This window comes from Gopherus flavomarginatus, chromosome 15, assembly GCF_025201925.1.
Source record: "Gopherus flavomarginatus isolate rGopFla2 chromosome 15, rGopFla2.mat.asm, whole genome shotgun sequence".
NCBI classification, from domain to species: domain Eukaryota; kingdom Metazoa; phylum Chordata; order Testudines; family Testudinidae; genus Gopherus; species Gopherus flavomarginatus.
Genome location: NC_066631.1, coordinates 10532610 through 10546498, shown reverse-complemented (window position 1 = coordinate 10546498; position 13889 = coordinate 10532610). Strand labels below are relative to the sequence as shown.

Genomic DNA, 13889 nt, shown 5'->3' with positions numbered 1-13889 from the left:
GGGCCGGCTTTAGGAAGTGCAGGGCCCAATTCGAACAGTTTCGACAGGGCCCCGGCAGGGATGACTTAAAACAAAAAAAAACAAAACAAAACAAAAAAACAACAAAAAACACGTGAGGCTTGTACTCACCAGGTGGTGTTCCGAGTCTTCAGTGGCAGGTCCTTCACTTACTCCAGGTCTTCGGTGGCACTGAAGGACCCTCTGCTGAAGTGCTGCTGAAGACCCGGAGAGAGCCAAGTACCCCACCGTCGAAGTGCTGCCAAAGACCCAGAGCGCTGCCGGGTGAGTAAAAATTAAAAAGGCGCCTCTAGCCAGGGAAGGGATTCTCACTGGGTGCGGGGCCCCCTTAGGCGTGGGGCCCAATTCAGGGGAATTGGTAGAATAGGCCTAAAGCCGGCCCTGTCCAGAGGCAAACACAGACCCAGTGTCATCACATGGGGACCGGTTGAATTTATGCTGCTGTGGCTTTTAATTTACCATTAACACGGATGTGTGTGTTTGACTGATCATTCTTAAAGTGATTCTTTGAAATCGTCTGGGTGCTCCAGTGCTAATCTTCAGTGCATGAATTGTGAAGCTTGCTGATATCCCAGCAGATCAGCATTGCAGGACTTCATCTCTGTGTGGTCCTACTGGTATTAATTTGCTGCTCAATCTAATGAAATATATACAGCACGTTGTTTAAACATTTGTCTGACACACTTTGTACGGCAGAGCAGAAATGCCTCTTATATTTAGAAGCCTTGCTCTAGAGTTACATATCAGGATACATGCACACTGCTGTTTTGCAGAATGCAGCTGTCCTGTAAGAAGTGAAAGATCTTAATATGATCCAGGAGCTGAGGCCAGCAATTTAAAGTTTCCATCTGTCTCTGCCTGTAACACATGCAGGGAGGAAAAGAGGGCTTGCTTTCAAGAAGCAGCAAGTGCCTGAAGGATGCAAGAAGGGTGCAGAGAAAAATCTCAGGTCTGGGGCAGTTTTGCCAGCAGGAGGAAGATTCTGTTGTCCTGCTTGGAGTTTCCGTACTGGCATCTCATGTTCCTTGGATTTCCTACAGCACTTGTGTTTCACTGACTCCAACATCATTTTACAATGCAAACCTGATAGCCCATTTTTCTCCTCCAACTGTGCAGGGTGTAATGCATCTTCATAATGGGCCCAATCCAGCAGGTGCTGACTCAGACAGAAGCCCCATTCTAAAACAAGTGGGGTGGCTTAATGGTCTGAGAACAGTACTGGGAGCCAGGAGTCACTGATTCCAAATCCCAGCTGTGCCACTGACTCCCTTTGTAGCCTTGGACAAGTCACTTCACCTCACTTGCCTCACTTTACTGTCTGTAAAATGGGGATAGTACTTTTCTGTATCACTGGGAAATTGGGAAGATTACTTAGTTAACAGATGTAAAACACCACATAAGAGTAAAGCATTATTTTTATTGGTCCAAACCTGGTTTTCTTATTCAGCCTTTGCATGGGAAAATCTTCCATTGATTTCAGTGGGAGTTTTATGAAGAACTGAGTAAGCAGGGCAAGATCCCACCCAGACATGACAGGAATGTTGAACTCTAATATTGCACCCGTCATCTGCAAAGCACTGAGATTCTGTTCTGAGAAAGACAGATATTAAAAATTACGCAGGGCGATATTGTGACATACACTTTCAAGCAAAATTCTCAGTTGAATCAACAGTTAAAAAATCAATAGCATGATAATAATATCTAACTCTTATATAGTACTTTTCATCAGTTGATCTCAAGGCACGGAAGCGGTAAGGCGGTAAGCATCATTATCCCTGCAACTGAGGCTCAGAGAGGTCGAATCACATGGCTATGTCACCTAGCATGCTGGTGTAAGCTCTGGGATTAGAACTCAGACCTGCTGAATCCTAGTCCAATGCACTAGTCACAAGACTGACTTTCTGTGAAAAATTAAACAAGAATTACTGATAAATGTAACTTATTAAAAATACAATCTGTTTTGACCTGAGCTTAACCAGCTTCCATCCAACACTCCCAGAATAGCTAGAGATCTTTCTGCTAAAATGATCAGCCATGAACTAGTTAACAGTCTTGAATCTGAACTGTCATAATTAGACTTTAGCATTACCATTGCACTGTGAAACATGGGGGCAGCAGTTCACATGTCCCTTAGAGCCACTGCGCTCAGTTCTGCTCTCTTACAACAGGGTCAGCCTGGAGCAGCTCCACTGGTACCATCTCCATTGAAGTCACTGATATCTCTGTAGCTCAGTATAACCTCAAGTTGTTTTGGGTATCTGTAGATCCAGGTCCTTTCTTTCCGTTACCTAGGTGGTTTGTGTCTGGGTCAATGTACATAGTTAATAGATGGCACTGGGTTTTGTAGAACCAATAAAGCTCGTTGATGTACACTGCAAATGGCAGCTTTTTCCATTTTCATGATCAATTTTCATTCTCAAAACACCCCCCAAACAATCAAGAAACTCTTGTAAATTACTGAAAACAAATACATTTCTGGGCAAATATTTGTCACTGTTCCGGGAAGTCTGCAAGCAGTGGCTTGTATCTTTCATCAAGAAGAAGATCACTTGGAAACTCCTGCTATTGATCTTACCTGTTAGGGGCAGAAAAAGCACACCCCATGTCTTTTGTTTCTGTAACTGCAGTTTAAGAGCATGTTGCTTAAACTTAATCCAAATGCTGCTAGCCTAGTGTGGTCACATTTGAGATTAACAGTCATTCATTAAAAACACAGCAAAAAACCCAACACACTTTGCCCAACTGAACTGAAAACAAATGCAAAAAAAAAGACCTGGATGTGTCTGTCCTCATGGCCAGTACACATTGTTGGGGGTTGAAGCTGATGATTATAACCACTGCCCCTCACTTAAGACAGATGTAAGAAACAATTAAGCTCTTTTATAGCAGCCTCCACCTCAAAAAGGCGTATGCAAGTTCAGCCAGGAGTCAGAACTATGTGGGTAGAGGGCTTTGCTGGGTACTGTTTTGGGTAAATGTATGCATGCTGGGGGAAGAAGCACACCACAATAGATGAAGAAAGAAGCACACAGAAACGGAGAAGGAAGCTACAGACACAGGCAGAACAAGCAGAGATATGTGGTTCTGGAAAAGCCTTTAGAGAGAGAAAGCTTTTGGGTCCAGTACTCACTAAAAGTGGTTTGGGCTGTGGGCAGGGACACTCTCTTCTGTTGTTTGGGTCCACTTGTGTTCAGGGAAACAGGACTTTGTGAATTTGTTGTAAATAAACAGGATTGCATCAAAGGTACCTGACTCCACCCTCAATTTCTCCTCCTAAGTGAAACAACTTGCAAGACCCCAAATTTTTGGTTAGCTGCTCAGGCCACAAGGGGTAAGTCTATGCAGCGAGGATGATGGACCCACCTATTAGGCAGTGTTTCAGCCCCTAGTGGCCAATGGGGGCTGTCCCTTGTAAGGGAGGCCTTCATTGGACAGTCTCCAGTCCTTGTAACAGATGCTAGAACTGGTCCATTGGGGGTGGAGGGGCATGCCCGTAGAAGGTTTTGCAGGGGAGAAGCAGGCGCTAGCCTCATATTTTCAGCCTCTTTTGCCAAATGTGACTCCATCCACTCCTCTCACCCATTGCTGAAAGCTGCTGTCTCATTGGTGTGGATAGGTTCAAACTGTGTCCAGCTCCCACATGCTTGACCACTTGTTCTGTCAGGTTCTGTCCCACTTCCTTACAAGAGGCACTGAACTATAGTGACCCAACTCAGCAGCAGCACAGTCCTTGTTGACATCGGCTGAGTGAGGCTGCTGGGGAGAGCTGTGTTTGACACCAGTTGTCAAACATGGCTGAAAATCCTAGGACAGGCACAGCTTTATTGAACATATGTGAATAAACGAAGAGCAGCGATATCAGTACATCAGTAAAGCAAAACTTAGAAACACTAAATTGCAGGGTTTCTTCCTTTCTCTCTCACATGATTCAAGTGGTTTAATATAAAAGTCTGTGCGTTTATATAACTCAATAGTACTGTAGGTCAGCAACCTTTGGTATCTTCACAATCACTACGGAAATGCGGGCCCAACTCCTGGTTACACTAAGGGACGGATTTTCAAAGATTGCAGGTGGGCACCTACTGGGTTTTTCAAAAGCACATATGCAGCTTAGGTGCCTACATTCCACTGACTGCAATCCTGCGTAGGCATCTTTGAGAATCACACTTGGCGCCTTGCTGCGCCTTGAGGCAACTTTGAAAATCTGTCCTCAAGGCCCCTGAGCAGAGAAGCAAAGGCCCAGATTATTCACTACACTGCACTTTAATACTCTGTAATGTTAGGGCCAGATTCTGATTTCCAGTGCAAATGAGACTAGAAGCCAACCTTTATTGTTTATTGAGGGACTTTCTGCAGTTCTCTCATTAGCCGCTCTCCCTGAACACATTAACCATTGGTGCTCGCTGAACACTAATCACCTCTGAACATGTTAACTTTAATTGGCCAAAATGTATCAGGAGAAAGCAGGTACAACTCCACTGTCATTCCAGGTTTACTCCCTTGATAATGAGAGCAGAATCTGACCCAAAGTTTTTAAACTAGGTATTTTCTATTCCGTCAGTCTTGCTAGGTGCCACCATTCGAGACTGTTGCTGCACGTCGAAAAACAGGCACTTGGGCCTGGTCTACACTGGGTGGGGGGGGTGGTCGATGTAAGATACGCAGCTGCTGTAGCTGAAGTCGACGTATCTTATTCCAACGTACCTCTCGTCCTCACGGCGCGGGATCGACGTCCGCAGCTCCCCCGTCGACTCCACTACTGCCGCTCGCTCCGGTGGAGTTCCGGAGTCGATGGGGAGCACGTTCGGGGATCGATTTATCACGTCTAGATGAGACGTGATATATCGATCCCCGATAAATCGATCGGACGGGCACTGCTCGTACAGGTGCTCCAGTATGAATAGGTCAAGCAGGTCCTCTTTAGTTTGGGCCCCAGCTGTCCACTTGCGGGCATACCCCTGCGCCCGGTTGACCAGTTGTAGGTATGTGACCTCACGGGTTTTACGCTGGCTCCGGAACTTTTTCCGGTACATCTCAGGAGTCAGCCCAAACTCGCGGAGCAGGGCCTGTTTGAACAGTTCATAGTCCCCTGCCTCCGCCCCTTTCAGTCGGCTGTACACCTCCACGGCTGTGGAGTCCAGTAAGGGGGTGAGAACTGCAATCCTGTCTGCAGGGTCAACCCTGTGCAGCTCGCAGGCATTCTCAAAGGCCGTCAGGAAGGTATCTATGTCCTCCCCCTCCTTACGCCGGGGCAGCAAGTGCTTATCAAAGCTCTTTGTAGGCTTGGGTCCCCCCTCACTCACCGCAGCTGGAGCCCAAACTAAAGAGGACCTGCTTGACCTATTCATACTGGAGCACCTGTACGAGCAGTGCCCGTCCGACCTGAGGCTGTGGTTGATGGACCAGAAGCCGGAGAACCCGCAGCATGCAGGCCAGCTGGCCGACCAATTTGTGGACAGTCGGGCAGGGGATGGCAGGGAGGAGTCTCGAAGGAGCAGGCCTGCCTCAACGCAGAGAGAGAGTCAACATGGGACCTCCCAAAGGGGGCCTATGGAGAACCCCCCCAAAAGGGGAACATCCAGCGGCAGGTCCCTCCGACCCACTCAAGGGGACCCACGAGATATGGGCTGCTATCGCTGTGGCCAACGAGGTCACATACGGGCCCAGTGCCCCAAGCTCAGGGACAGACCAAGCAGACCCAACCCGCAGAGGGTGGACTGGGTAAAAACCCAATCGGAGGAGGGGCTACATTCCCAGGAAAGGGGGGTTGGCAACATACCACCTATGGATGCTCCCGGTTCCGGGTTTTTGGTTTACCGGGTGGGCGCGGGGCTGCCCCTCCGGAAAGAGTGCATTGTTTCCCTGGAAGTGGATGGAAGGAAGGTCACTGGGTACTGGGACACGGGCGCAGAGGTGACGCTGGCCCGGCCCGAGGTGGTGGCCTCAGATCGGATGGTGCCCGACACCTACCTGACCCTGATGGGCGTGGGCGGGACCCCATTCAAGGTACCCGTGGCAAGGGTACACCTGAAATGGGGGGCCAAGGAGGGCCCCAAAGATGTGGGGGTACACCAATATTTGCCCACTGACGTGTTAATGGGAGGGGACCTTGAGGACTGGCCTAGTAACACCCAGAGTGCCCTGGTCGTGACTCGTAGTCAGAGTCGGCAAATGGCACTGCACCCCGAAAACGGGGAAGGTACTCGACCTGAGGTGCAGGACCCTAACTCAGGGAGCGGGGAACGCCCAGGGGCACGGTGCAGAGAGGCTGCGGCCTCAGACCCAGCCAGCAAGAGAGAGCCGGTCCCCATTCCTGTCCCAGCTGCTGAGTTCCAGGCCGAGTTGCAGAAAGATCCCTCCTTGCGGAAGCACAGGGACCGGGCTGACCTTAGTGCGGTACAGACCATGAGGAGAGGTTGCAAGGAGAGGTTCCTGTGGGAGAAGGGGTTCCTGTACCGAGAATGGGCTCCCCCAGGGGAAGTAGAGTCATGGGGGATCAGGAGGCAGCTGGTGGTTCCCCAGAAGTTCCGTCACAAGCTGTTGTACCTGGCCCATGACATCCCTCTCGCAGGGCACCAGGGAATCCGGCGCACCAGGCAGAGGCTGCTACAGAACTTTTACTGGCCTGGGGTCTTTACCCATGTCCGACAGTACTGCCAATCCTGTGACCCCTGCCAGAGGGTGGGGAAGGCCCGGGACAAGGGGAAAGCGGCTTTGAGGCCTTTACCCATCATAGAAGAACCTTTCCAGAAGGTGGCCATGGACATAGTGGGACCTCTCAGCAAGATGACCCGGTCAGGGAAGAAATACATCCTGGTGGTGGTGGATTTTGCCACTCGCTACCCCGAGGCGGTGGCCTTGTCCTCTATCGAAGCAGACACAGTGGCAGATGCGCTGCTGACAATTTTCAGCCGGGTGGGGTTCCCCAAGGAGGTCTTAACGGACCAGGGGTCCAACTTCATGTCGGCCCTGCTCCGGTCCTTATGGCAGAAATGTGGGGTCCAGCACAACTGGGCCTCAGCGTATCACCCCCAGTCCAACGGGCTGGTAGAAAGGTTCAACGGGACGCTGAAGATGATGCTAAAAACATTTATGAACCAGCATCCGCAAGATTGGGACAAGTACTTACCTCACCTGCTGTTTGCGTACAGGGAGGTACCCCAGGAATCTACCGGGTTTTCACCTTTCGAACTGTTGTATGGAAGGCGGGTGAGGGGGCCCCTAGACCTGATGAGGGACGAATGGGAGGGGAAGGCCTCTCCCGAGGGAGAGTCAGTGGTGGAGTATGTCCTGACCTTCCAGGAAAGACTGGCCGAGCTCATGGGCCTGGCCAGGGAGAATCTGGCCCGAGCCCAGAGGAGGCAGAAGGTCTGGTATGACCGCACAGCACGAGCCCGTGCCTTCGCCACCGGGGATCAGGTGATGGTTCTTATCCCCGTGAGGAGAAACAAACTCCAGGCCGCCTGGGAAGGGCCCTTCAAGGTTATCAAGCAACTGAATGAGGTAAACTATGTGGTGGAGCTGTCAAACCGGGCACATCACCGTCGGGTGTACCATGTGAACATGATGAAACCATACTATGACAGGGGGAATGTGGTGTTGGCCATGTGTGGACATTGGGAGGGGCAGGGAGATGACCCCTTAGTGGATCTATTCCCTGGGACAAAAGCTGGTTCCCCCCTGGAGGCGATTCCCCTCTCTGAGCAACTGACCCCGGGCCAGCACGCTGAGATCAGAGGGGTGCTGCATCTGTACCGACAGCTGTTTTCCAACCAGCCTGGACGCACTAATTTGACTGTCCACCGGGTGGAGACGGGGTCACACCCCCCTATAAGATGCTCCCCTTTTCGGGTCACTGGTAAAACTGCCCAGGATCTTGAAAGAGAGGTCAGGGACATGCTGGCTTTGGGGGTGATCCAGCCGTCTTCCAGCCCTTGGGCCTCGCCAGTAGTGCTGGTTCCCAAGAAGGATGGGTCAATCCGGTTCTGTGTGGACTATCGAAAGCTCAATGCCATCACCGTATCTGATGCCTACCCTATGCCCAGGCCTGACGAGCTCCTAGACAAGCTGGGAGGTGCACGGTACCTCACCACTATGGATCTTACCAAAGGCTACTGGCAAGTGCCGCTGGACGCAGATGCCAGGCTGAAATCGGCCTTTATCACCCCTCTGGGGCTCTATGAGTTTTTGACCCTGCCCTTCGGCCTCAAGGGAGCACCGGCCACCTTCCAGCGCCTGGTGGATCAGCTACTGAGGGGGATGGAGAGTTTTGCCGTGGCGTATATTGACGACATCTGCGTCTTCAGCCAGACCTGGGAGGACCACGTGTCCCAGGTTAAACAAGTCCTGGACCGACTCCGGAAGGCTGGGTTAACAGTAAAGGCTGAGAAGTGCAAGGTGGGGATGGCTGAAGTATCTTACCTGGGCCATCGGGTGGGGAGCGGCTGCCTGAAGCCGGAACCAGCCAAGGTGGAGGTGATCAGAGACTGGCCTGCTCCCCAAACCAAAAAGCAGGTCCAGGCCTTTATTGGGATGGCGGGGTACTATCGAAGGTTCGTGCCCCACTTCAGTGCCATAGCCGGCCCCATCACTGAACTGTGCAAAAAGGGGAAGCCAGACAAGGTGATCTGGACTGAGCAGTGCCAGGAGGCTTTCCGGGCGCTGAAGGAGGCTCTGGTTAGCGACCCAGTTCTGGCAAACCCAGATTTTGACAAACCCTTTATGGTGTTCACCGATGCCTCAGACACGGGACTGGGGGCGGTGTTAATGCAGGAGGATGAAAAGGGGGAGAGACACCCTATCGTGTACCTGAGTAAGAAGCTGCTACCCCGGGAACAAAGCTACGCGGCCATCGAGAAGGAATGCCTGGCCATGGTGTGGGCCCTTAAGAAGCTAGAGCCATATCTCTTTGGGCGACACTTCACCGTGTACACCGACCACTCTCCCCTGACCTGGCTGCACCAGATGAAAGGAGCCAACGCCAAGCTCCTGAGGTGGAGCCTGCTCCTGCAGGACTATGACATGGACGTGGTCCATGTGAAGGGAAGTGCCAACCTGACAGCGGATGCGTTGTCCCGGAGAGGGGACCCTGAACTTCCCCAGGTCACTGGGCAGAGTGACCCCGCTCAGTTCAGTCTCGAAGGGGGGAGAGATGTGATGCAGTAGGGACTGTCTGTGTGGGGAGTGGGAGAGCAGGGGAGGACTTTAGGAGATGGACGATGCCAGAGCCTGTAACCTGAGCTAGGTAAGGGAGGGGAAAGGTCAACACCTTTGCCCGGGAAGGGGACAAAGGAAGGGAGTGGCAGGAGGGAAGCAGTTTGAGTTTGGGCTTGGGGCTGTGTGGGCGGAATTCAGGGTATCCTAGCTAGGATCCAAGCACCCTGAAAGCCCAGAAGGACTCGGTGGAGGGGTCCTGACTGTGCCTGCAAGCTCTGCTGTAACCTGTGTTCCTGTTGTCCAATAAACCTTCTGTTGTACTGGCTGGCCGAGAGTCACTGTGGGTCCCAGGAAGAGGGGTGCAGGGCCGGACTCCCCCACACTCCGATACGGCAGGTAGTCTGGACGTACCCTGGCTTCAAATTTTGCTCTTGCTTACCCCAGTGTAAACTAGGACTAACTCCTCACAATTCAGTAGACTTACTCTGAATTTACACTAGAATGACAGAGCAGAGTTCAACCCTTACTGGCCAGTCATGGTGTTGATCTTTTACTGGACTATTTTATACTGCAATAATTAAAACTTACATCTGCCATGCAAACAGAAAAGAAGATCCTCTTCACCCTGGACTGCGTGAGCAGCACCAACTAAGCCAGGCCACTCTTTGTTCTTGGCCTGGTTCTTTTTATTCTGAAACCTAATTTCTCCAAAGTGGTTTGGAAAAAAAACAAACTAATAATTAAAATAACAATAATAAAAAAAATGAGTGACAAGGAACCTTAGGAAAAAGACACTTCCCACACACCAGCGTGAACATGATTAGTTAAAACCAAATTTTATTCTGCCTCTCAATGACAATTTTGTTACATCTGATAATAATGCAAGCTACAAAACATTTGTAATCAGTGAAACAGTATCCAAAAATCATTAAGACGTGCTCAGAATGGGGCAGTTTCTGGGGTTATTGAAATTAGTGGCAGACAAACTCCTAACTGGGCAAATTCTACCAGTGTAAATCCTGAGTGAATCAATCATCTTGTTGGAATGACTCAAGATTTATACTAGTGTCATTAAGAACAGAATTTACATCACTGACTTCAATGAAAAAATCAGAAATTGGCCACCATGAAGGCAGAAACAAACAAAACCCCCACGGTACAATTCTGTTAAAAACCTAACCTCAGTGCACAGAAAATACACTCTGTTGCCGGATATATGCTTCGACAGGCATAGGTTTTTGAAGATTATTCCTCTGCAATAGCATAGTTGTACTCGTTCCAGGCATGATTTTCTTACTTATGCCTGTTTTACACCAGTAAAATCCTACTGATTTCAGTGGAGTCACTCCTGAGTTACGCCATTGTGAATGAGAGGAGAATGAGTGTAAACTGAAGTTGTAATAATAACTTAGCCAACGGAGCTACAACGACTTACCCCAGTGGAGGATGTGATGCTTCCATGTTAACCTTTACTGCACTTCATCCTTCTTGAGCACTGATTATTTTGCTTACAAAAACAAATTTGTTCTCTTAAGTTTTCAGCTAAGAAAGTGCAGTTGTATTGTCCTGCATTCTGGTGTTTGCTTAGGGGCAGAATCTGTCCTCCTTAGAGTGCATCTACACAGCCCCTGGCAGCAAGTCCACCCCCTCCCTAAGCTTCTGACTCCAAGTTCCAGCCCAAGCTGCCACTTCAAAGCATTGTCTACACAGCTATTTTTACAGTGTTAGTGCAAGGTGTGCTAGCCTGAGTGTGTTGATCCAGGCTGAGAGGTTCTCTACGCTGGGCTGTGTGGACGTACCCCTACTCTTACTGATCAGTATCTCACTCTCCAAGCAGGTCGTATTATTAGTCCGATGCTACTCAGCGTCGCTCAGGATGGCAGGATCTGTCTCTTACCAAGTGCCCTGACATACAAACGATCGCGGCAGGATGAGTTGGTGAATCAAACACAAACACTAATGAAGTGGGGCACAATCCGATGAACTGATTTGCTAGAGACACTGTAAAAAATGGATTGACAAGCACATTGACAAGTATCTACTCTGTCAGAAAAAAATGAGAAAATGTTCTTATAGACACAGCACAGAAGAGGAAAATATGCTTAGTGCATGTTCAAAGTGTGTGTGGGGGACAGTGCAAGGTGGCTCAATAGTACAAGACAACAGATGTGAGAGATCGTTTGGAGGAAATGCATATAGATTCACAATATGGGACAAGAGATTCCCTTCATAATCAACTGATTGAAATCAGCCTTAAGATGGTGAAAAAAATAGACAGAAAAGCTTGAGATGACTCAGAAGGAAAGAACTGCAGGTTCAGGGTGACTCTATAGCAGAGAAAAACTGACCATAAATTCGTTATTTAGTATGATTACATGCTGAGGCAATTTTAAAATATTATACAAATCTTTCAGGACCCAATCCAAAGTCCCATGATGTCAATGGGAGTCATTACTAGCTTCACCGGGCTTAGGATGAGGTCACGAATCATGTGCTGTAAACAGTATAGACAAGTTGGTTTTGTGTCACTAAGTTCAACCAGTGAACGCCCATGGATTTAGGGCACTCTCTGCATAAGAGAGAAAGTAAAGTCGGTCACAAAGGGCTAAGAACCCACTGTACTTTAGGATAGAAGGGTGTGCATCGCTCTATACCAAGATTCTTTTTCAAATAAATAACTTTGCACATCTGGTCACACCGCTTTGATGTGCTAACTTTGGACTATTAGTTCATCCACCAGCAACTTGCCTCTGGAGAGGGACTTGGAGGGTCAAATCTAACAGTCTGGAATGAAGGATTTTTTTTCCCCCTTCTTCACGCATTTCCTTCCCAGAGTTTAGATAATGATAATCCTTCGTGCTCAGTCCTGGTCTTCAGATAGCATGCTGCAATGGCACAAAAATACGTATTTTTGAGAGAGAGAGAGAGAGAGAGAGAGAGAGAGAGAGAGAGAGATCTGCGTTTAAATTATTCATTCTACAGGCCTAATGGATGCATTATTTAATGGCACTTTTTCCTATTAAACAAACATCCCAGTGGATTAGTAGTTCAATATACTTTTGAAGCAAAGCATTATGTTTCCATTGGCATCAGGCTACTCTCAGTCAGACTTGAATTTTTAATCAGGGTTACCTAAATCAGTGTAGGCTAGGATCGTCTGATTGCCAGGAAACAGTCTAATGTTTGCTAAGGGGTCAGTCAACATTTTCAAAAGGGCAATAGGAGCTCTTTCTCCTTAAACAGTAAAAATCAGCCAGGCAAGAACATGGTTTTGTAGGTGACACCGATGTCTGATATTGTGGCAATGCATTATGGGTTGTTAAGGTCCTTATTCAAGGCCTGATCGCCCCTCCTGTGGGCCGTGGGTAGGGGAGGAAAACTCTGAGAGGTTCCCTTTATGGAGTTTCCTCCTGATTCTTGTGTTGGGGGCAGGGCCTGCCTGCCTCCCAGAGATGCATCAGGTGTGGCCCTCAGAACTCATGGCTCCCTCAAGGGTTATGCTGATTTCACTACTCTAGGGTGCTGGGCTCTCTGTTGTTCCCCCTCCCTCTTTTCTGGACAATTTCCATAATGTCTCCCGCAATCAGCTGCCCCAGGAATGCCTTAAAGGAGATGCCAAGCATGAAAGAGGGAGCTCTACTAAACAGTAAATGCCGCCTCAGACTGTGTTTACTCTTTAGAAAATTTACAGCTGGGAACTGAGCAGGATTAAGTTCGGTCCTCAATGGAAGGGCAAAATCTGGTGCAGAGGGTCCCCTCTATGCTCCATGCAGAGGGTCCCCTCCATACCATAAGGTAATTGGCTGAGCCTTAACCAGTGGGCGGGGCATTCATTCAGGCCAGGGCTTTATAAAGCTGCGCACAAGCGACCAGGGAGCTTAGCAAACAGGAGCTGCTAACAGGGAGTTTTGCAAGGGAGTTTGGAAGGGAGAGGGGGTCCCTTGTCGGTCTCATCTGTGACCCATTGGTCCCCTGAACCTATAAACTGAGCCACATCCAAAACCTTTCTGTTTACAGCAGAGCAGAGCGGACAGGGAGCTGTAGACGGGAATTTGAGAGAGTTTGACAGAGGGAGGCTTACAATGGTGAGGAGGACCCGCAACACCTGTGCCAGCACTGCTTCTGTCTCCTCCACCTGCGCCTGTAGCCAGACAGAGCACCAAAGCATGGATGCTTTTACCCAGATTCTGGTGTGGGCTTGCAAAGACTGTAATTTGCAATTTCCACTTACTGATATCCAGGCTGGGGGTGGCATCCAATGTGAAAGGTGCCTACTGGTGGAGTCTCTCAGGCAGCAGGTGGGAGAGCTACAGGAGGAGGTGGCTAGGCTGAGGAACATCCATATCCATGAGCAATTCCTGGACAGTATCCATGTGGAGACAGCTGACGGTGCTGTCCCAGTTGACAGGACAACCGACACACCAGTGGAGGAGGAGATGCCTCAGGGTGTATCTGACACACCAGTGGAGGAGGAGGTTCAGGGTGGACACAGCCAGCTGGTTACTTCTAGCAGCAGGCAGTGCTCCACCGCTGCTGCGAACCCTCCTGCTGTGGTAAAAGATAACCGTTATGCTCTTCTTGATACAGGAGAGAAGGAATCACCCCCAACAGTTAAGGAGGTGAAGCCTCGTACCCCTAAGGCTGGGAGGTCTGCTGCCACCACTGATAAGAAACGTAGGGTAGTGGTGGTTGGAGACTCTCTGCTGAGGGGGACA

At 49.5% G+C, this 13889-nt stretch overlaps 1 protein-coding gene across 1 annotated transcript in view; it reads right to left on the bottom strand.

The window, feature by feature from the left end:
- Positions 1–9985: 9985 nt before the first annotated feature.
- TMEM233 (transmembrane protein 233) overlaps positions 9986–13889 on the bottom strand; it is a 29657-nt gene continuing 25753 nt past the window's right edge. The window contains exon 3 of the mRNA XM_050924159.1: positions 9986–12059. Coding sequence (XP_050780116.1) covers positions 12048–12059 — 12 coding nt within the window. The 3' untranslated portion in view covers positions 9986–12047. The remainder of the gene's footprint in view (positions 12060–13889) is intronic.